This window comes from Peromyscus californicus, unplaced genomic scaffold (assembly GCF_007827085.1).
Source record: "Peromyscus californicus insignis strain IS unplaced genomic scaffold, ASM782708v3 Scaffold_12__1_contigs__length_115047231, whole genome shotgun sequence".
Lineage (NCBI taxonomy): Eukaryota > Metazoa > Chordata > Mammalia > Rodentia > Cricetidae > Peromyscus > Peromyscus californicus.
In genome coordinates, this window is record NW_026294413.1 from 72,686,925 (window position 1) to 72,709,953 (window position 23,029).

Below are 23,029 nucleotides of genomic sequence, written 5' to 3' on the forward strand. Positions count from 1 at the left end.
CTGGAATTTGGAAAGGAAGTTTATGAAACTGAAAGTGATCACAAACTCAATATGTGCTTGTTATCCCAGTTGGGAGCTGAGGCAAAAAAGTCGGGCTGTCCACGCCAGCCTGGACTACATAACCACAGTGAGGCCAGTCCGATCTATGTGGTGAGATCCTGCTTCGAAAAAACGAAGCAAAGCAAAACCCAAAAGGGGTTCTAGCATCTTCGAGCTACCTAATTTTGCATGAAGTTGGTTTGTAGCATGTCTCTGAGGGGCAGGCGGGCCTCCGAGCTCTAGATGTCGCTGTGGTTTCGCCGTGAGAACGGCTGAGTCTCTGTGGTTACAAAGTTGGGGGAGGAGAATCCGGCAGTGGCTGGAATGATGGCTGATGAAGAGGAAGAAGCGAAGCGCGTCTTGCAGAAATTGCAGGTGGGGCTGTGAGTTAAAACCTTTGCCTGGTTGCTCTGGAAGGAGGAAGTGCAGTGGTCAGGGCCGGGGCGGCGGAGGATGGGGGTTCAGCCTGTGCTGCGGACTGCTTGGTGAGAGCCCGGAGGAAGTCCGCCGGGTCGGGATTCCTCGGTAACAAGTAGCGTGTTAACGAGTGGCAGGTCGCCTCGACTGTTAACGGAGTTGTTTCGGTCTCCACAGCAGCCATTTCTTCTGCATCTTTCTGCTTTGAACTTGGCCACACTCAGGGATGGACTGCAGAGCAGCTGCCCTGGTTTGTTAGTTTTAGGATTTACTCTGTTAATCTCTTAACCCCACCCTCTCCCCAGGTGACTTTTGAAGAAAGGCAGAAAGGAGTTTCCTTCCACTTTGTGTCTCTACTTTTGTTTTAGTGATCAGGATTTTCCTTAATCCTTAGGAACTCAGCTTGTAGTCTACGACATCCTGGAATTTAAACTAGAAGTATGCTTATATATGTCTAACCATTGGTTTGTTTGTTTCTTTTTTGAGACAGGGTCTTTTTTCGTATCTCTGGTTCTTTGTGGGCCAGGCTGGCCTCGAACTCACGCAGATCCTTTTGCCTTTGCCTCCCAAGTGGTGGGCGTGAGCCACCATGCCCCGCTAGTTCTAACAAATTTTAAAGCATTGATCAAGTTTCTTTGTTCCTTGGGTGCATTAAAATAACACTCAGAGCATGGACTTTGATTAATTTTATTCCTTAGTGTGACTGGCAGAAATCAGATTATTTATTTATTTATTTGGCAGGGTTTCTCTAGGTATCCCTGGCTGTCCTGGAACTCACTCTGTAGACAAGGTTGGCCTCGAACTCACAGAGATCCGCCTATGTCTGCCTCCTGAGTGCTAGGATCAAAGGTGTGCACCACCACCGCCCAGCTAGACATCAGATTTTTGACCCTATCCTCAGAGAGACTTTAGACACACTATGTACATTTGCTTGTACAGGAAAAACAAACAAAACAAAACAAAGCCTTATACCAAATAGTGTTTGTCGAGGCTATTTGGAGTGGTTATGAATCCCTTCGTATTTTCACGGTTTTCTACTCTCATTTAACAGCTTATTTGCATTGCTTTTGCCACCACAGAAAACTGTTCAGTCCCAAAAAACCTAATCAACTAAAAAACAGTAAGACCTCACTCTGAATTTGCGGCCATGCTCATTACATGACAGGAAGTTGGTTGTGACTTTTCTTAGAACTCTTGTTTAAAACAATTCCAAAAATTGTGTTCCACAGACCATTTTGACCATTTTATTATAGAACTTGTTGAAAATCCTAACTTTAAGTATGTGCTCAAATCAGTCTCTGCAGGACCTGTTTTTCCTGGGAATAATATATATATAATATATAATATATATTATATATATATATAAAGCTTAAAAGCACTACTGAAGAAAGTGTCAGTTTATTCTCTTTATTCAGGCTAGGGCTTTGAATTACATACAGCAGATAGGGATTTGTTAATACCATGGGTGCTACGTTAGTTAACTTAATCACTGTATTTAATGAGAGCCCGTCATGACCCCTGTTCTAATACTTAAACCCTAATCAACATGAAATTCTTTCCATTAGGGGAATGCACTGTGGTGATTCCAGGCGGTAGTGAATGAATACGACATATAAAATGATAGGCACGCTGAAGGGAACTAAGTGATTAACTGTAGAGGAGGGGAGGAAGAAGTTACTTTGGTTTAGGTGGTGTGCTGGTCAGTTTTTTTTTTTGTTAACTTGGCACAAGCTGAATCATCTGGGAAGAGGGAGCCTTAACTGAAAAAAAATGCCTCATTTGGCCTGTAGGCAAGTCTGTGGGGCATGTTTTGGGTTAATGATTGATGTGGGAGGAGGGCCCAGTCCACTGTGGGCAGTGCCACCTTAGGCAAGTGGTCCTGGACTAGCCTGGAAAGCAAGTCAGTAAGCAGATCTCTTCCATGGTCTTTGCTTCAATTCCTGCCTCCAGGGTGCTGCTTTGATGTGTTGCTGTGACTTCCCCTGAAGGTTGCTGTTAAGTTGTGTGTTTTCCTTACCTCCCCAAGTTGTTTTTGGTCATCTTCTTTTTTCTTTCTTTTTTTTTTTTTTTTTTTTTTTTTTGGTTTTTCGAGACAGGGTTTCTTTGTGTAGCTTTGCGCCTTTTCCTGGAACTCACTTGGTAGCCCAGGCTGGCCTCCCGAGTGCTGGGATTAAAGGCGTGCGCCACCACTGCCCGGCCCCCCCTTTTTTTTTTAATCACTGAAGTGGAAAGTAAACTAGGACAGAGAATTAGGGAAAGTCTTTCTGAGAAGTTGGCATTTAAGCCCTTATCCCAGTGATGCTGAGGAGTGAGTCATGGGGGGATCTGAGGAAAGTATGGAGGTGCAGGGGGAAAGAAGGCTCCAGGTGAGGGTGAATCATAGCTGGAGGATAGTCATATGGCTTGAGGAATATGGGGACAAGGAGGGTGAGACATGGAGTCTGTGGTGCAGTGGCTGTGGGAGGTCAGTTCATACTATCTTGTAGGTATTGGACAAGAGTTAGATTTTATTGTCTGTAGTGGTGAATTCCTCAGCAGTTTGTGACCAGTTGGGAAGTTATTGCAGTAGTCCAGTCACAGAAGGAAGCTAGTTTAGTCTAGAATGGTGATGGTATAAACAGGTGGATGACTTTAGGGTGACAGTTGACGTAATTTAGTGGAGTTGGGCTGTATGGGTCTTCTGCTATTTGGTTTCAGGAAAGATTAGTGAAATAGTTTTATTGGCATAACGGGACGACTTAGAAGCATTTAACATTTACTCAATGAGAAAATGCAAGAGAGTCAGAAGATGCCCCAAGCAAACAAATAAAATCTCTCAAAACCCTCCAACGATACCCAGGTCACCAGGTTCAGATTGGTTGGTTTGTGGTGGAAAACAGGCCTTCCTTACAGGCTGTCATATTTAGAGAGGCCATGTATAGCATGTATCAGCATGTGAAAAAATAATGCATAATTTTTTTAAAACAAGAAGTGGAGTTTTATTTTGGGAGTGTTTTGTTTTTCTTCTTCTTCTTCTCTCTCTCTGTGTGTGTGTGTGTGTGTGTGTGTGTGTGTGTGTGTGTGTGTGTTTCTGGGGATGAGACCTGGAGAGCCTTATGCATGCTATATATATCCATGAGAAAACAGTGCTTACAAGTACATTTTTTTTTGTTTTTGTTTTTGTTTTTTTTTTTGGTTTTTCGAGACAGGGTTTCTCTGTGTAGCTTTGCGCCTTTTCCTGGAACTCACTTGGTAGCCCAGGCTGGCCTCGAACTCACAGAGATCCGCCTGGCTCTGCCTCCCGAGTGCTGGGATTAAAGGCGTGCGCCACCACCGCCTGGCTACAAGTACATTTTTTGCCCCCCCCCTTAATGTTTTATTGCTGTGAAGAGACACCATTACCACAACATCTCTTATAAAGGAAAGTATTTAATCGGGGCTTGCTTACAGTTTCAGAGGTTTAGTTCTTTTATCATCATGGTGGCAAGCATGGGCATTCAGGCAGACATGGTGCTGGAGAAGTAGCTGGGAGTTCTACATCTGGATCCCCAGGGAGCAGAAAGAGAGAGACTCTGGGCTTGGCATGGGCTTTTAGAACCTCAAAGCCTACCCTCAATGACATACTTCCCCCAAGGCCACACTTCCTAATCCTTTCAAATAGTGACACTCCCTAGTGACCAAACATTGAAATCTATGAGCCTGTGGGACCATTCTTACTCAAACCACACCCCCCCTTTTGTTTCTTTGAAACTGTAGACCTGGATGTAAAAGACTGCACCATCATGACTGATATTAAAAAATTTATGTATTGGGGTGCATGCCAGGGTACATGAGTAACTGAGGTCAGAGGACAGCTTGCAGAAGTTGGCTGTCTTCCTATACCATGTGGGTTCTGGGAGCCCAGCTCAGGTCATCAGGCTTGGCCACAGACGCTTGCCTTTACTGAGGAGGCCATCTCCCCTACTCAGAAGTCCAGCTTTAAGGCTAAATTGCAAAGTTTTGGGGACCAGAATAAGATAGAGTGGTCTAGTTGATTTTGGTTTATTTCAAGTCTCAAGGTGTCTGTTTCCCACCTGTGGTGTGGTCACAGGGAAGCCCTGCTTGAGCTGTGAGAGATTGGTACATATGTAAATGCTGAGTACAAAGTGTGGGACAGCTTGGGACCATGAGATCCTATGGTCCTGGCCCTTTCTCCTGATCTGTAGCATTTGATAGGACTGGGAACCTTCTTGTTGTGCTGTGCCTCATATGAGGCAAGAGAACCAGTGTGGCTAGGCCAGAGGCTGCACAGTTAATGTAAAATCTCCTTGTCTGGTACTCTCTATTGAATGATTCTGTGTTTCTTTTCTAGGAACTGGTGGATCAACTCTACTCATTTCGAGACAGCTACTTTGAGACACACAGTGTTGAGGATGCAGGGCGGAAGCAGCAGGATGTGCGGGACGAGATGGAGAAGACCCTGCAGCAGATGGAGGAAGTACTGGGTATGAGCACCAAGGGGCGTGTGCCCCTCTGCCCTTCACTCAATTGTGATAGAGCTTGACTCTTTCTCTGTGGACTGTGTGGTATCCTGTGTGTGGCTTCTGTAGGTTAGACCAGAGTATTGTCATGCTCCTGTGGGGGATAGGACTCTGTCACTCCAAAGGTTTGATTATAGCAAATGGTATAAAAGAATATACTTTTTGCAACAATCTTTATATGCTTACCTGATTTTTCTGCCTCTATTTTTTTTTTTTTTAAAAGACAGAGTCCCACTATGATGCCCTGCCTGTCCTAGAATTTGAATGTAGACTAGGCCGGCCTTGAAATCTCCTTGAAATCTACTGCTTCTGGCTCCCAGTGTTGGGATTATAGGCGTGTGCTACCACACCCGGATGCTGAGGTGTTCTTAAAGATTCTAACTACTTCACTGGCTGAAGTCTAATCTTTTAACCTGATACAAGTCCCCACCGTCTCTTTCCTAAGCTCAGCTCTAAAGTCTTGTTGGCTGAGGACTTTTAATTATTGCTTCTATTTATCTAGGAAATTCTCTAGCTCTGTTTAAATGGCTTATCTGATCTTCATTTAACTTTGGTAGGTCATATATATTAAGAAATTCATCCATTTCTTTTTGGTTTTCCAGTTTGACGGAGTGTAGAGTTTTAAAGTTTGTTCTTATGATTCTCTGGATTTTCTTGGTGTCTGTTGTGATGCCCCCTTTTCATCTATAATTTTATTAATTTGGACTTTCTCTTTCTGTCTCTTAGTTAGTTTGGTTAATATTTGTCAATCTTACTGATTTTGTTTCAAAGAACGAACTATTCATTTCATTGATTCTTTGTAATTTATTTATTTATTTTTGTTTCTATTTTGTTTATTTCAGCCCTGAGTTTCATTGTTTCTTGCTGTCTACTCTTTTTGGGTGTTATTTTTTTCTTTTTGTTCTAGAGCTTTCAGGTGTGCTATTAAGTTTCTAGTTAATCTTTCTAATTTTTTTTATATAGGCATGTAGTACTATGAGCTTGCCTCTTAGAACTGCCTTCATTGTATCCCATAAATTTAAGTATATTTTGTTTTCATTTTCACTCAATTCTTAAAAATTCTTGATTTCCTTCTTAATTTCTCTCTTGACCCATTTTTTTCATTCAGCAGTGAGTTGTTCAGTGTCCAAGAGTTTCTATACTTTCTGTTGTTGTTGATATCCAGCATTAATCCATTGTGGTCAGATAGGATGCAGGGTGTTATTTCAGTTTTCATATATATATTGAGACTTGCTTTGTGTCTGAGTATGTGGTCACATTTGGAGAACGTTCCATGAGGTGCTGAGAAGAAGGTACATTCTTTTATGTTTGGGTGGAATGTTCTGTAACCATCTGCGAAGTCTGTTTGATTTATGACATTATTTAACTCCAGCATTTCTCTGTTTAGTTTTTGTCTACATGTCCTGTCTCTTGGCAAGAGTAAGGTATTAAATTTACCCACTGTCCCTGTGTGTAGGTCACTGTGTAATTTTAGCTGTAGTGGTTTTTCTTTTGTGAACTTTGATGCCTTATGTTTGATGCATAGATGTTTAGGAGTGCCGTGTCCTCTTGGTGTCACCTATAGGTGTCCGTCCCTAGCTCTTCTCAATGGTCTGGTTTCAAGTCTATTTTGTCATATGTTAAAATGGTTATACCTGCTTGCTTTTGGGATCCATTTACTTGGAATATCATTCTCCCATCCTTTTATCCTGAGTGATGTCTTCCTTTAATGATAAGGTGTGTTTCTGGGATGCAGGAGAGCAATGGATCTTGTTTTCCAATCCATTCTCTTAGTCTGTGTCTTTTTATTAGGGAGTTGAGGCCATTGATATTGAGAGTCATCAATGAGCAGTGTTTTTTGATTCCTGTATTTTGTTGTTATGGTGTGGATTCTCCCCCTCTTTTGATTTGCTGTTCTGGGATTATTTCTTCATGTTCTTGGGTATGGTTAAAACTCTCTACAGACTGAAGTTTCTCTTCTAGTGTCTTCAGTAGAACTGGATTGGTAGATAGATACTGCTTATATTTGATTTTATTGTGGGATGTTTTTCTTCTATTGTGATTGATAGTTTTGTTGGGTATATTAGTCTGGCTAGGCATCTCTGGTCATTTAGAGTTTATAGAATATCCTTTCAGGTCCTTCTGGATTTTGGAGAAATCCATTTAGAAGTCAGGTTTTATTCTACTGGGCCTGCTTTTGTATAATTCTTTGTCTTTTTCCCTCAGGGCTTTTGCTATTCTTTTTTTATTCTGTACATTTAATGTTTTGATTATTGTGTCTTAGTTAGGGTTTGTATTGCTTTGAAGAGACACCATGATCATGGCAACTCTTATAAAGGAAAACATTTAACTGTGGTGGCTCACTTAGAGTTCAGAGGTTGAGTTCATTATCCTCATAGCAGGAAGCATGGTGGCATGCAGGCAGACCTGGTGCTAGAGCAGGAGCTGAGTTCTATATCTTGATCCACAGGCAACAGGAAGTGGTTGGATTGACTGGGTGTGGCTTGAGCATATATGAGACCTCAAAGCCCACCTCCACAGTGACACACTTCCTCCAACAAGGCCACACCCACTCCAACAAAGCCACGCCTCCTAAAGTGCCACTCCCTATGAGGTTATGGGGGCCAGTTACATTCAAACCACCACATATGTGATCTGGTGCATTTTATTTAGTGTTCTGTATGCGTCTTGTACCTTGGTAGGCACTCCTTTTAGTTCGGGGAAATTTTCTTGTATGATTTTGTTGGAAATATTTTCTGTGCCTTTGATCTGGGGTTCTTCTCCTTCTGTATTTCTATTATTTATAGATTTGGTCTGAGGGAGAGACCTAAGGGGATGGGTCCACACCAAGAACCCCCAGGGAGTTGGAAGTATGATAGGTGGAGGAGCTCCTGTGTGTAAAGTAGGTTGCAGTAAGAGTAAGACAAAGACTGTGCCTGGAGAGACAGGGATGAAGTGGCTAGGTGAGCCCTGGGTCTGCACAAAGAGGAGGAGTCACCAGTGAATGGGATCAGATGGGAGGAGGGGCATCTGCAACCGGGAGCTGCGGGGCTGAGGCAGGAGCCCTAGTGATGGAGGGTAGTGAAAATCTCCTGCTGAGTCCCAACCAGCTGTGCCCACTGGGGGTCCCAGGTATAAAAAGTGTTTCTGGGTATTGGTGGCTGACACAAAGGAATGGGGATGAGCTGGAAGGGAAGGCCAAGAGGATCCCCAGGAAGGAGCAAAGCTGGGTCTGCACTAAGGTTAGGTGGAGTCTCCAGCAGAGAAAAAAATTCCCTGGTGTCTCACTGCTCGATCTTTACCTCTTCTTCCTAGGTTCTGTCCAGGGTGAGGCACAGGCTCTCATGCTGAGGGGGAAGGCCCTGAATGTGACTCCCGAGTATAGCCCGAAGGCTGAGGCGCTTCTGTCAAAGGCTGTGAAGCTGGAGCCTGAGCTGGTGGAAGCCTGGAACCAGCTGGGTGAGGTGTACTGGAAGAAAGGGGACATTGCGGCTGCCCACACCTGCTTCTCAGGAGCCCTCACCCATGTGAGCTGCCCGTTCCCCCGCCAGACTTGGGAAGTTATGAATTCCTTTGGTTCTTGGAATTTCTTTAAGAGAAGATACTGGGTCAGAAATGAATCTGAACGGGGAGAGTAGAATCAGAAGGGAGAAAGGGTGGAGAACAGACCTGGGATAGGAAGAGAGGCCTGAGAAAGGATGAAGGAGGGGATCAGGTTTGGCCTGGGTGAGAAGAAAATAGCATCCAGGGTTATCCGTAGGCTTCGAAGGTGCACTTAGAGGCAAGAATTTAGACAAAAGAGTGGAATTAGGAGAAGCTGAGACCAGTGTGGAGCTGGAGGGGTAGGTGGGGTCGGGAAAGTTGAGTGTGTGTCTCTTTCATGTACAGTGCAAGAACAAGGTCTCCCTGCAAAACCTGTCCATGGTGCTTCGCCAGTTGCAGACTGACTCCGGAGATGAACATTCTCGTCATGTCATGGACAGTGTCCGACAGGCTAAGTTGGCAGTGCAGATGGATGTCCTTGATGGCCGCTCCTGGTGTGAGTGTTAGGAAAAGATCTCCAGGCTTGTAGGGTAGTGGTGCTCCGCCGTGGCTACGTACTAGAACCATCAGGACTCCAGCTGTGAAGCCATAAACTTATTTATTTTTTTAAAATTGTGTGTGTGTGTGTGTGTGTGTGTGTGTGTGTGTGTGTGTGTTGTGTCTCACATGCATGTATGAATGCCCACGCACATGTGGAGGCCAGAAGACGCTGTTACATCCCTAGGTGGAGTTACTGATGTGTGCTGGATGCTTGGCTTATTATGCCCTTATGATTCTGCAGCAAGCACCCTTAACTGCTGAGGTGACCTTCAGCCCCTCTAAACTTATTTTGATGAGCTACTATTGGAACTCTTGGATCTCTTGATCTAAGACAGGAGACTTACACTTCCCCGTAAGCAATGTAGGGTGTCCTTGTTTACCTTCTGTTGCTGCGATAAACATCGTGACCCAAAGCAGCTTGGGGAGGAAAGCATTTATTTCAGCATATAACCATCCGTCCACTGTGAAGGGAAGTCAGGGCCAGGAACTCAAGGCAGGAACCTGGAGACGGGAATTGAAGCAGGAATGCTGCTTACTGGTTTGCTTTCCAGCCTCACGGTTAACCGGCTTTCTTATACAGCTCAGGACCACCTGTCCAGGTGTGGCACTGCCCACAGTAGGTTAGACCCTCCCACATCAATCATTAATCAAGAAATGTCCCAACGATAAGATGGAGGCATCTTATCAATTGATTCTCCCTCTTCTCAGATGACTCTAGCTTATGTCAAGTGACCCCCCTCCCCCCAAAAAAACCAAACCAAAATCAACATAACACCCCCAACCCACCCCTAGCTAAATCTAACACACAGGACTTTTGTCAAATCTGTTGAGAGTTCATGTTTATCTGTTTATCTCAGTAGAATTTTAACTAGTCAATACAGTGTAATACCTGATTTGGGTAATAGGTAGGGCTTTTCAGAAAATAGACTTCTGAGTGTCAGCACTCAGGAGGTAGAGGCAGGTGGATCTTTGTTAGTTTGAGGCCAGCCAGGGCTACATTGATGATATCCTGACTTGGGGGGGGCGGGTGCGCAGGAAAAGGCTGGAGAGATGGCTCAGTAGTTAAGAGCAGTGGTTGCTCTTCCAAAGGATCCAAGTTCAATTCCCAGCATCTGCATTGCAGCTCACAACTGTCTGTAACTCCAGTTCCACAGGATCTGAGGCCCTCTTGTGGCCTCCACAGGCATTGCATGGTGTCGTGCACTGATATTCATACACATAAATTAAAATAAGTGAATTTTTTAAAAAGAAAATTCTGCAAGCACAAAACCTGCATTCACATTTTTTTTTTTTTTTTTTTTTTGCAGCAGGGCTTACAAGACCCCTCCCCCTCCCTGAGGATGTATAGGTAGTTAATGGTTGTTGGGGGAGAGAGAGACATTTTCTTTTGTGTTGTGACCACTGGTAAGGTGCCCATGCCGCGTAGGGTTAAAATAAACAGAGAGATGGAAGTAGAAGAGGCGTTGACCGGGAAGAAGGGGATCTGTGGACGTAGAAGTGGGGGGGGGGGGGGACAAGAGACGGGTAAGGGAGGGCATATGTACAATCAAAATCCATCCTATGCATGTATGGAACTGTCATAGTAAAACTCATTACTATATACAGTAATATATGCTAATAAAAACTTTAAACATACAGACTTCCGAGAACTGCTGGTCGTATCTTGGACTGGGCTCTGAGATGGCCCACTGCTGTTGCTCTTGCAGATATCCTGGGGAATGCGTATCTCTCTCTTTATTTCAATACTGGCCAGAACCCTAAGATCTCCCAGCAAGCCCTCAGTGCCTATGCCCAAGCAGTAAGTACTTGCGATCACCCGGGGCGGATGTAGAGGCAGCGGCCAAATCAGGAGCATGTTATCCTTCCTGGGCTCCTTCAGGGAGTAGTGCTGGCGGAGGGTGCTAGCAGCTCACGTGTCTACATAGGTGACATTTTATAAGATATTAGGGACGGTGCCTTGGGGACAGGTAACTCCTTGGGTTGCCTCGGTGTCTTACAGGCATGCATAAAGAAATCATGGAGCCTGGTCTAGCATGTCCTTCGTATTCATCTCTATTCTTTGCGTTCAGGTTTCTTGGACATAGTAACTTGCTGTTTAACTTACTCTAGCTCACTACGCCTTCTGGCAGAGTAAGGAAGCAGCTATGGTGAATTCATACTTGTGGTTCTTTAGTAGGGCCAAAAGCTCAGTAAAATATAATTTTAAAGGAAAGGGAAGCTCTGAAAATTAAGTAGTGGTTCCAAGATAAATTACATGACATGGCTCCGGGTCTCCCACAGTTAGGCTTAGTGTGCGCTGTTTCCAGGAAGCCACACAGTGGAGCTCACACGTCACTCTGTGGTCTAAGCCGTGTTTATATTGATGACACTTACCTGGGGGTTGGGTTCCTTGAGGCTTTGAGCGCCTGTCTCTTCACTGTCAGAAGGCTCACACTTACATTCTGAATGCTCTTTAGGTGGCCTTCGTATTCATCTCTATTCTTTGCGTTCAGGTTTCTTGGACATAGTAACTTGCTGTTTAACTTACTCTAGCTCACTACGCCTTCTGGCAGAGTAAGGAAGCAGCTATGGTGAATTCATACTTGTGGTTCAGAGACTGCCCAGAGGGCAGAGGAATTGTATTCTACCCTAAATTATGTATTTATTTATTTTATAAACAGAGTCTCACCATGAAACCCAGACTGGCCTCGAACTTGAGATCCCTCCATCTCTGCCTCCTTAGAGCTGGTGTTATTTATAGACATGCCTGCTCTTTATGCTAATTTTGTGAATACTTACATTTTCAAGACTATGCCTTCAAAATTCCATATTTGTCCTCTGCCTCATAGGTCTCCCTTTCTTTCTTTCTTTCTTTCTTTCTTTCTTTCTTTCTTTCTTTCTTTCTTTCTTTCTTTCTTTCTTCCTTCCTTCCTTCCTTCCTTCCTTCCTTCCTTCCTTCCTTCCTTCCTAACTTCCTTCCTTTCTTTTTTTCTTTCTTCTTATTTATTTATTTATTTATTTATTTATTTATTTATTTATTTATTTATTTTGAGACAGGGTTTCTCTGTGTAGCTCAGGCTGTCCTGGAACTCATTCTTTAGACCAAGCTGGCCTCGAACTCAGAGATCCACTAGCCTCTGCCTCCTGAGTGCTGGGGTTAAAGGCATGCACCATCACCACCCAGCACATAGTTGTTTTTAGGTCTTACTCTCCTCTTCTGCAATTAAAAACATCTTTGAAACAGCTGTTTAAATAATCTTCGTTCATGTTGCTGTGCCCAGGCATTGAACATAATTAAAAAACCTCAGCACTGCAGTTTTTCCCCTGCACATTTCTCTGTGCTGTCTTACAGCTTTGTCCATCCGTTTTAGCGTCAGAATGTGACTTACTGTGTTTGTATAAAGGAGCTTGATCCAGAGCATGACTTTGCCTACATTTGGAGCCATGCTTGTGGCAGAGGAGCTGGGTTAAGTCACCATTTCTGCTTTAGGCTTTCCTCGTTTGTATCTATGTCATGACTCAATTAAAAAAAAAATCAGGATTATTTCATGTTTTTATCTTTCATCTATTTTTGTAATACTGTGTGGGTTAGTTATAACTCTATTTTAAAGTTCCACACATGCAGTCAGCTTTATATCTTCAAGGCTTCAGAGGCAGAGTGATGTTCCATACCCTTAGGTACTGATAAACAGCAACGGGGGTAGAGATAGCATTTTGGCAAGGAAGAACCTCTAGTTTTTTTAAGGAAATGAAACTTGGGACATGTTGAGCTTGGGTATCTTTAAAATCGAGTCAGGATGTATTGATGATCTTTTTATCCCGTCGTAGGAGAAGGTCGACAGGAAAGCTTCTAGCAATCCCGACCTTCATCTGAACAGGGCGACGGTAAGGCCCGTGGGTGGCGGTCATCTGAAGGTAGACTAAAAAGGACATAGAGGGGCTGGAGAGATGGCTTAGAGGTTGAAAGTACTTGCTGCTCTGGCAGAGGACCTGGGTTCGGTTCCCAGCACCTATGTGGCTATAACTTCAGTTCTAGGGGACCTGATACTCTCTTCTGACCTCTGAGTGTACTGCGTACATGTGGTGCACAAACATACAGGCAAAACATTGTCAAATAAAAATGTCTTAAAAAAAAAGGCAGCTGAGCCTTAGCTCCTGAGGGTAACCGAGTTATACAGGACAAAGTTGGACACAGACCATGAGAGGAAAGCCCGATTCTTCTTAGGAAGAACTAGCTCAGTTTGACCTCAGCCTGGAAGAGTCACTTCAGGGAAGGGAGGGACTGAGGCAGTGGAGAGGACATAGAGAATGGGGAGATGGCTTAGGAGGCTTCTGGTTTTAAGGATGAATAGAGTAACAGTTACCCAGCATGCTTCACTGCTTCAGAGCCTGTGAGCCTCTTGGAAATGAGTTTGTCTTTGCACCGTCTTCGCTTTGGCCCAGGGGAGAGGTGCTCAGTGTTGGACGGGAGCACGGCTGAGGGGCAGACCGTTTTCTCTAGATTCGTAGTCCACGTAGCATTTCCTCTGCGTAGGTTGTTTGTCTGTACTGACAATCTGGCTTACTTTTCTACAGTTACATAAATATGAAGAGAGTTATGGGGAGGCCCTAGAGGGTTTCTCTCAGGCGGCAGCACTGGACCCTGCATGGCCAGAGCCCCAGCAGCGAGAGCAACAACTCCTGGAATTCCTCACTAGGCTATCCAGCCTCCTGGAGAGCAAGGTAAAGATGGCTAAGGACTACTGAACTGTCTGTCAAATCCAAAAGGAATAGGGCTAGGTGGTGGTGGCCAGGTGGGCAGGTTGAGAGAAAGAATCGACTCAGTCAGTATACCAGTTTCCAGCTGATCTATTTTCCTTCTTTTGCAGGGGAAGACAAAACCCAAAAAACTTCAGAGCATGCTGGGAAGCTTGCGTCCAGCCCATCTGGGCCCTTGTGGTGACGGGCGCTATCAGTCAGCCTCTGGGCAGAAGGTGACCTTGGAGCTCAAGCCACTGAGCGCGCTGCAGCCTGGTGTGAACAGTGGTGCTGTGGTCCTGGGAAAGGTGGTGTTCAGCCTAACCACAGAGGAGAAAGTCCCCTTGTGAGTTTCACCTCCTCCTCCCTGTGAACTAACCGCTCTTACTTCCTTGGCCTTTTTTTGGCCAGTAAAGACATTTTACAAATTGCCGACTTTTATTACTTCATGGGACCTGCTCCATGTGCAAGCCTTGTCTAGGAGATACCTAACCATCTCTTTAATGAATTATTATTATTATTTTTTACAGTAATACAGTTCTGTTACATTTATTTATTTTGTGTATGTGTGTGACAGGCACGTGTGTCACAGTCTTCATGTGGTGGTCCGAGAACAACTGGTGCGAGTTTTTCCAGCGTGTGGGGTCCCAGGATCGAACTTCGGCTGCTAGGCTTGAGCGCTTTGGCCTGATGGGCCATCTTGCTGGCCTCTAACAGTCTGACGACGGAGGCATTTGTGGGTTCTGCCGTTGCCTGCTGTTTTCCCCTTTTGGTTGTTTTGGTGCTTTGTGAATTCCGAAATTGATTATCTGAAACTGACAGGTCATTTAAAAAAAAATGCTTATGCGTGTTTGTCTGTATGCATGCATGTGTGCTGTGTGTGACGTTCAGAAGGTGTCAGCTTCCCTGGAACTGGAGTTATGGATGGTTATACGCCACCGTGTAGATCCTGGGAACTGAACCTGGGTCCTCTGCAAGATCAACAAATGCTCTTAATTGACGAGTCATCTCTCCAGCCCCCTTGACAGGTTGTTTTTAAAGTCAGACAGAGAAACTTTAAAATTCATCATTTTCTTTGAGTGTTCAGGATCACAGAGTTGAAGAAAGACAAATTTAGAGTCTGTTTCTAGATAGTTCTGGAAGGTGAGCTTCAGGTTAGAGTAGAGGTCTGGTTGGGATCTTATCTGGGGTCTTGCTTTCGCTTTCAGGGTTTTATTGTCTTCTTTTCCTTTCTTTTCTCTCTCTCTCTCTCTTTCTGTTTTAATATACAGACAGCTTACTTTCTGACTTATTGTTACTTAGTTTGCTCTGTGTGGCAAAACAAAACCAGCTCTGTATTCTCATATCTGTAGTTCAAGAATTGTCTTTTCAGGCAGGGAACTTGTTGAGCAGAGAGATTGCATTTTATTATTCATTTATTTGGGTTTTGGCATAAGTGTTTAGGGAGGGAGGAAAAAATGTAAAGAACACATGCAGAGCATGCTTACAGTCCAGGAAAGGAGGGAGTTAGACTATTTACTGAGAAAAAATTAGAAGACATTTATACCTCATTTCATGTGCGGGTGTGGGTATGCACATGCCATGTAGCATGTGTGGGAGTCAAAGATGAATCTGGGGAGTTGGTTCTTCCTTCCACTATGTGCGTCCTGGGGATGAACTCAGATTTGTCAGCCTCAGTGGCTGGCGCCTTACCCACGAAACCATCTTCCCAGGAAAAAAAGATCTTGAAAACTCAGGAGTTTTCAAGTACTATGAGTACTTGATGAGTACTGTGCCTGCTTGGTCCTTCACACACTTCTTGTTCGCTGGTTGAGTTCCTTCTTTTCTGCTGCAGTAGTTTGTTTATTTGGGCTAGCCTCAGCCCTGCAATGATACCTTCCTATCTCCCACACCCACCTTTGTCTTCCAGACACTGGGCCACAGGCTTGTGATCTGTGTGCAGTGGACCACCACTGTCTCCACGCTCCTGCTATATGGCTCTATAGCATCCCCACTTACCTTTCTTCTTCCTTTGGAGGCAGGGCTCTCTGTACAGCTGTGGCTGTCCTAGAACTCACTATGTACAGCAGGCTGGCCTTGGCCTCACAGAGAACCACCTGGCTCTGCCTCTCATGCTGATGTGCACCAGCATGCTGGGCCTCTTTTCTTTTTTAAATTACCCCCCACCCCCCTTTTTTATTATGTGTGTACATGTGATCATGCATGCATTGTGCCATGGCATGTATGTGAAGGTCAGATGACAACTTTTTGGAGTTGGTACTTGTGTGACAGATTTTTTTTTTTCCTTGCAAGACACAACATACCTGTCTACTTACACCAGAAAGAGAGGCCAGGACAGACAAAAATAACGATTGCACCAATGTCCGATTTGGTGAAGCAATGAGTTTTTTTTTTTTTAATTGCAGTTACAAACAGGAGTATGGGTGAGGGGTTACTCACAAGGAGCAGGCGTGACCAAAAGCACCTGTGTCACCAGAAAGTCCACTCGAGCATGGGTGATGACTCCTGAAAACTGGTGCTCTCTATGGAGCAGCATGCATTCAGCACAGCTCTCTCTTTCTGAAGTTTGCGTGGGCCACCCCCAGCAACTGTTTACTCCCTTATTGGCCCTCAAGAATCTTCCACTTTTTATGTCCTCCTGCACATGTGACATGTTGAGGCTTCCCTTCCCTCTTGGAGTCCATGTTTCAATTAGGAGGGAATGCTGCAGTTGGGAGATACATGCCAGTTCTCTGTACTGCACATGTTCTGAGTTTGATCCCAGGCAGTAACCACCTTTACCTGCAGAGCCATCTTGCTGGCTCTATGGCTTATGTGTTCATTAAAACATTTTTTTAAATTTTATTTTGTGTGCATGAGTATTTTGCCTGTGTGTGTGTGTGTGTGTGTGTGTGTGTGTGTGTGTGTGTGTGTGTGTGTATGTGTGTATGTGTGTAGGGTGCCGAGGTTGATGTTGAAAGTCTTCCTCAGTTGCTCTCCCCCTTATTCACTGAGACAGGGTTTCTCAGTTGAACCCAGAACTGGCTATTGTAGCTAGTCTAGCTGGTCAGCTTGCTCCTGGGACCCCTTGTCTCCGGCTTCCTGGGCTGGAATTACAGGTAGGCAGTGTAGACCTGACATTTGTGTGATTCTGAGACTCTGAATTCTAGGTCTCATGTTGGTGCAGCAAGGGCTTGAATCACTGAACCACCTCCCTAGCACTACCCAGTTTTTTTGGACAGAGTAACTGGCCTTCATGCAGGATCCCCCTGCCTCCCCTCACCAATGCTGGGATCACTTGTGCTTCCACGTTGGGGTTGGTGTTCCTGTTTTAACTAGCTGGTTTTCCCTATTTTCTCCCTGCTTTTCCTTATTTTCCCTTTGGCTTTTTGGAATGGGGTTTTACTGCGGTAGTTCAGGTTGATTGTAAATTCTATGTATTTCAAGATGGCCTTGAACTTGGGATCTTCTGAGCTTTCTGTGCTGGAATTGTAGTTATGTCCCAGCAATCAAATATTCTCCCACCAAGCCTCTCCCCAACCCAAGTGGTTGTGTTTTTATCTGACTCCTGCTAGATTATGGGTCCTTTACAGCTGGATTAGTATCTTACTGCTAACAGTGCTTGGTATGTAGTAGTTAATCAAAGTTTGTGGAATCAACCTAAATTGATAGTGGTTGTAGAGGGTTTGGTTCAGTGTACGTTAGTTGAATTGTTAGGCCAGGAATAATGATCTAGTTGCAATATTTTGGGTTAGTTTGTTACTAACATTTATTGAATGACCTCAGTGTATATGTGTCCTAAGTTCTTAGTAGAGTGACATAATTATTGAGCCTTGTTAATGTTTCCTGAAGGTATAAAACCCAAGATAAATGAGGATTCAAATGTATATAGTGGATAATAATACTTGTAGACTTCTAAGTGACCAAGAATGTATTCGTTATTTTGCTGTATTTTAAAACCACTGTTTCTATTCCTTCCTGCCCACAAACCTTTAATGTTTTTTCTCTCTCCCTCTCTAACCCACATGAACCTGGAAGCACCTTTGGCTTGGTGGATTCAGATGGTCCTTGCTATGCAGTGATGGTGTATAATGTGGTGCAGAGCTGGGGAGTGCTCATTGGGGACTCTGTAGCCATTCCTGAGCCCAACCTTAGGCATCACCAAATTCAGCACAAGGGAAAGGTGAGTAATGTCCAGGAGTCTGTAACTCACCGTCTCTGTAATAGCACCAAACTTCTCTCTTCAAAACATGGAAGTAGGGCTGGAGAGATGGCTCAGAGGTTAAGAACACTGACTGTTCTTCCAGAGGCCCTGAGTTCAATTCCCAGCAACCACATGGGGGCTCACAACCATCTGTGATGAGATCTGGTGCCCTCTTCTGTATACATAATAAATAAGTAAATCTTTAAAAAAAAAAAAAGAAAAAAAACAAACAAACATGGAAGTAAAAGTAATGCATGTGTATATGATAGGTATGTGCTTCTGTGTGTATGTACTGTATATGTGTGTGATGTGTTTGCTTCTGTGTGTATGTACTGTATATGTGTGTGATGTGTTTGCTTTTGTGTGTATGTACTGTATATGTGTGTGATGTGTTTGCTTTTGTGTGTATGTAGTGTATATGTGTGTGACATGTGTTTGCTTTTGTGTGTATGTACTGTATATGTGTGTGATGTGTTTGCTTTTGTGTGTATGTAGTGTATATGTGTGTGACATGTGTATGCTTTTGTGTGTATGTACTGTATATGTATGTGATATGTGTTTGCTTTTGTGTGTATGTAGTGTATATGTGTGTGACATGTGTTTGCTTTTGTGTGTATGTACTTGTCTTACAGACAGTAGAAATATGGTTTTATTAAAACACCGGGACCAAAGGCAGCTTGAGGAGGAAGGGGTTTGTTTTGTCTTGTACTTCTGCATCCCAGTCCTCCAGCAACTGGGCGGGAACTGGTGCAGAGACTGGAAGGACACTGCTGACTGGGCTGCTCCTTGGAGCTTTCTTACAGCACCCAGGACAGGTGGCACCGCCCACGTGATAGACCCGCCCCCATCAATTATTCATCAAGGAAATGCACTACAGGCTGGCCCACGGGCCAGTCTCATGGGAGCGTTTTCTCGATTGAGGTTCCCTCTTCCCTGATGACTTTATCTGTGTCAAGATGACATAAAAACTAGCTAGCATAGTACTGTATACACATGTGTAATATGTGTGCTTTTGTGTGTGTGTATTATACACATGTGTGTTTGTATGTATTATGTGTCTGATGAGTGCATTGGTGTGTATTATATACACATGTGTAATATGTATGTGTTTTGTGTATATTATATATAAATGAGTAATATGTATATGTTTTTGTGTGTATGCATCATATTTGTGTGTGTGCTTTTGTATGTATGTATTGCATACATGTGTGTGATGTATGTTTATGTATTATATATATGTGTGTGTGATGTCTGTGTATGTTATGTGTATGTATTATATCCACATGTGTAAATATGCATGCTTTGGTGTATATACATTATATACATGTGTGTGCTATATATGCTTTTGTTTGTATGTATTATTTACACGTGTGATGTGTGTATTTTTCTGTATATTTACATGTATATGGTATGTGTGTGATTTTGTGTGTGTATATTATTTACATGTGTGCTTTCATGTGTATTTACATGCATGTATGTTTGCATGTGTAATATATATTTGTATTTACATGTATAAACATGCAAATTTATACATAAACATGTAAACTTATTTACATATATAAATATGTAAATGTGTATAAATGTATTACACACAGATATATCTATATTTTATTGTAAAGGAAAACTACTAGTAAGCAAAAATAAATTAAAGAATGGGCTGAAATATCTCCTAGATATTCTAGTGATAACTAGTGAACACATCTTAGTCTATTAGTTTTTTTTTTTTTAATTTTTGTTTTTTTGAGACAGGGTCTCTCTACATAGCCCTGGCTATCCTGGAACTCACTGTGTAGACCAAGCTGAACTCACAAGAGATCCTCCTGCCTCTGCCTTCCAAGTGCTGAGATCAAAGGTGTGCACCATCACTCCTGGCTAGTCTTTTATATGTTAATGAGAAACAGGCTATGTAATGAATTTAGGCATTTTCCTGATAACAGAAAAGGTACCAGCTCATCCTCCTAGTTCAGAGGTGTCTGAGCTGTAAACAGGCTGCTGGAAGAGCCTCACCCGGGAAGCACTCGGCCAGCTTTGTGACGTGGGCTCTTTAGGCCGCAGTATAACAAGATGTTGTATGTATGTATGTATGTATGTATGTATGTGTGAACATCTCTAATAGTTTTTATGCATTTGATTGTGTTCTTTGGTCTTGAGACGTGGTAGTGATGATGAGAGTTGACATTTACTGAACACTTAGACACTGCTAAGAGTCTTACCACCTGGATCGCCTGATTTCATTCTAAAACATGAAGCCGGGCTGGAGAGATGGCTCAGTTAAGAGCTCTTGCCGCTCTTGTAGAGGTCTTGGGTTGATTCTCAGCACCCACGGGTGGCTCACAGCTCTGGTCCAGGGGATCTGGCCCCCTCTTCTGACCGCCATGGGCACTGGCACACATGTGCACATACATACATAAGAGTAGAGTAAGTAAATCTATAGAACCAAAACATGAGAGAAGATGCTTAGCCATATTCTTACCATTTAGGTTGGGGCAGCAGCCTATGGTACACTGACCAAATCTGGTTCTCTATCTGTTGTATAGCCTACAAGATGAGGATTATTTCTATTTAAAACTTAAAAAGAAATTAATGCACGCGCACGCGCGTGTGCGCGTGTGTGCAGATATGCATGCCGTGGTGTGTGTGTAGGTCAGAGGACAGCTGCTGGGAGTTGGTTCTTTCTAACGTGTGCTTCTGGGGATTTTTTAGGTCACCTGGCTTGCATAGCAAGTGCTTTTTGAGCCATCTTGCCAGCCTTTTAATTTGTACTTATTTTATATATACGTTATTGTGTTTTAGTGTGGATGGATGTTTTGTCTGCCTGTATGTATGTACACCATGTATGTATGTGCCTGGTACCCTTGGAGGCCAGAAAAGGCCATCGAATCCTCTGAAACTGGAGTTACAGGCAGTTGTGAGCTGCCCGATGTTGGTGTTGGGAACCAAATTCGGTTCCTCTGGAAGACTGGTGCATGCTTTTAACTGCTGAACCATCTCCAGCCCCTATAATTTACTTCTTAACACTGAAACAAAATTCTTGACAAATTACTTGAAAGATATTAGCGCCAATAATGTTTTCTAAACGCATTTTCTTAAAAGTTTATTGATTCTGTTTCTCATATGAATTGCTTTTAATTCCCCCATACTTGCTGATATTCTTGTTGGGACTTTGTTAAAAACAAACAAACAAACAAAAACTCGTAAGAATTTTGCTGTGGCTTAGAAGAGCCTGCTTCACATTGCCAATCACGCATTTCTTGGGTGAGGTTCCGCCAGTAGCCCACACAGCTCAACATCCTTCTGAGCTGGGAAGATGAGCTGGTCCCTTTTCCGCTGTTAGGACAATGCTTAAATTCCTTTACATAGTCTGTTTCTCATGAACATAAAAAAGAAGTAATCTTAATTTGTACTTGGCAGTTTTAATTTGGGCCTCTGCACAGAGACTAGCAGGCTGCTATCTGTTTCTAGAAACTGTGGAGAAGCGCAGATTCTCCGAGTGCTGGTGGCTCCCTTTTCTCAGGCAGGGCAAGCAATTGCTTTTCTTGAATGGGGGACTGTCATAGTCTTACACCTGTATTGCTGGCGTCCTATCCGTCTCAGGAACTGTCTTCTTTGTTCGCCTTTATTCAGTGTAAGATAGAGGTGAGGTGGTGAGCATGCAGGGGTAGGGGTAGGTGGGATAAGTTACTTGACCTTGATCTGTCATGAGTTGGTCTGTCTTTTCTAGGACTGTTCCTTCTCCAGTGTGCGAGTGGAGACGCCTCTGCTCCTGGTGGTGAATGGAAAGCCACAGAGCTCCAACAGCCAAGCCACTGCCACCGTGGCTTCCAGGCCACAGTGTGAATGACCTGGCGGAGGAGCGGAGGCCCAGAGAGAAGCTCACCGGGGTGTTGTGAATGGAGAGTTCTCTTCCTCTGCCCTGTAACATAGTTGGAGGCTCTTTTCCCTGGGGTATCCCAGCCATCTGCAGAGCCGTCACTACCCTGGTTTATTCCTCCTGCCTCCTCAAATGTGCTGACTGAGAGGGAGGACAGAGCACTCACAACTGTTGGGACCCTGTTATGGGAGACTCTTTCCCCAAGTTTGGAGATGTTGTGACAGTCCCAAGATCCCTGTTGTTGCCTCCTTCCTGAGTCTAATATGTATGTATATATCTGTTTACTATTTATTGCTGAGGGGCTTAACTTTTCTATCATTTTTGAACATCTTTTTTTTTTTTTTTTTAATTTTTAGATTTAAATTCTGATGGGTGTGGTGGGACACCTTTAATCCCAACACTTAGGTGGCAGAGGAAGGTAGGTCTCTATGAGTTCGAGGCTAGCCTGATCCTAAATAGTGAGTTCCAGGCTAGCCAGGGCTACATTAGTGAGACCCTGTTTCAAAAGAAAAAAAAAAAAAAAGAAAAAGTTCTTCCTCTTCCTTAGTGCTGGAACAAAATTAAATTTGTTTGGAAAAAACTTACCCTATAGTTTTGTCTCCTTATTCTCTCCTGTTATAAGGGTTCTTGGTTTTAAGATCTCTAAAATCTGTTGGAATGACACTGCTCTCTCTGAGTATTGTACAAAATAGTTTATCTGGAATTGCAGGCCGTAGAGAGCCGCTGGTGCTGGGAACTGAACTCGGATCTTCTGCGGGAGCAGATTGTATTCTTAACTGCTGAACCAACTATCCAGGCCTAAACTTTATTTCTTATTTTGTGTGTGTGACATACATGCAGCTGTTCACGCAGGTCTGCATCCCTGTGTGCATGAGTGAGGAGGCCAGAGAAGGGTGTGGGCGCCGCCTTCTGCCTTGTTGCTGTGAGCTAGTGTCTCTCACGGAACCGGAAGCCAGCTGTGTTGCCTGTGTGGCCATCAAGCTCTTCAGATCTGCCTGTGTCTACCCTCCAGTGCTGGAGTTCCAGGCACATGCATCTGTGCTAGGCTTTTTACGTGGGCGCTGGAGATTTGAACACAGGTCCTCATGCTTGAGAGCAAGCTCTCCTAGCCACTAAGCCATCTTCTTGGCACTCCTCTGCCTGCCTCCCTCCCTCCCTTCCTTCCTCCCTCCCTCCCTTTCTTCTTTTAAATTTCTTGTCTTTCCTTTTTTTTTTTTGAGACAGTTCTCACCATGTAACCTT

At 43.8% G+C, this 23,029-nt stretch overlaps 1 protein-coding gene across 1 annotated transcript; it reads left to right on the plus strand.

The window, feature by feature from the left end:
- The first annotated feature begins 318 nt into the window (after window positions 1–318).
- Window positions 319–22,371, plus strand: Ttc5 (tetratricopeptide repeat domain 5). Its single transcript, XM_052733386.1, has 10 exons — window positions 319–414; window positions 4,787–4,919; window positions 8,250–8,461; window positions 8,823–8,973; window positions 10,724–10,815; window positions 12,825–12,881; window positions 13,572–13,718; window positions 13,865–14,079; window positions 17,751–17,895; window positions 21,638–22,371. Exons 1-10 carry the CDS (start codon window positions 364–366, stop codon window positions 21,755–21,757), a joined length of 1,323 nt encoding a protein of 440 aa, XP_052589346.1. The 5' UTR covers window positions 319–363; the 3' UTR covers window positions 21,758–22,371.
- The last annotated feature ends 658 nt before the right edge of the window (window positions 22,372–23,029 follow it).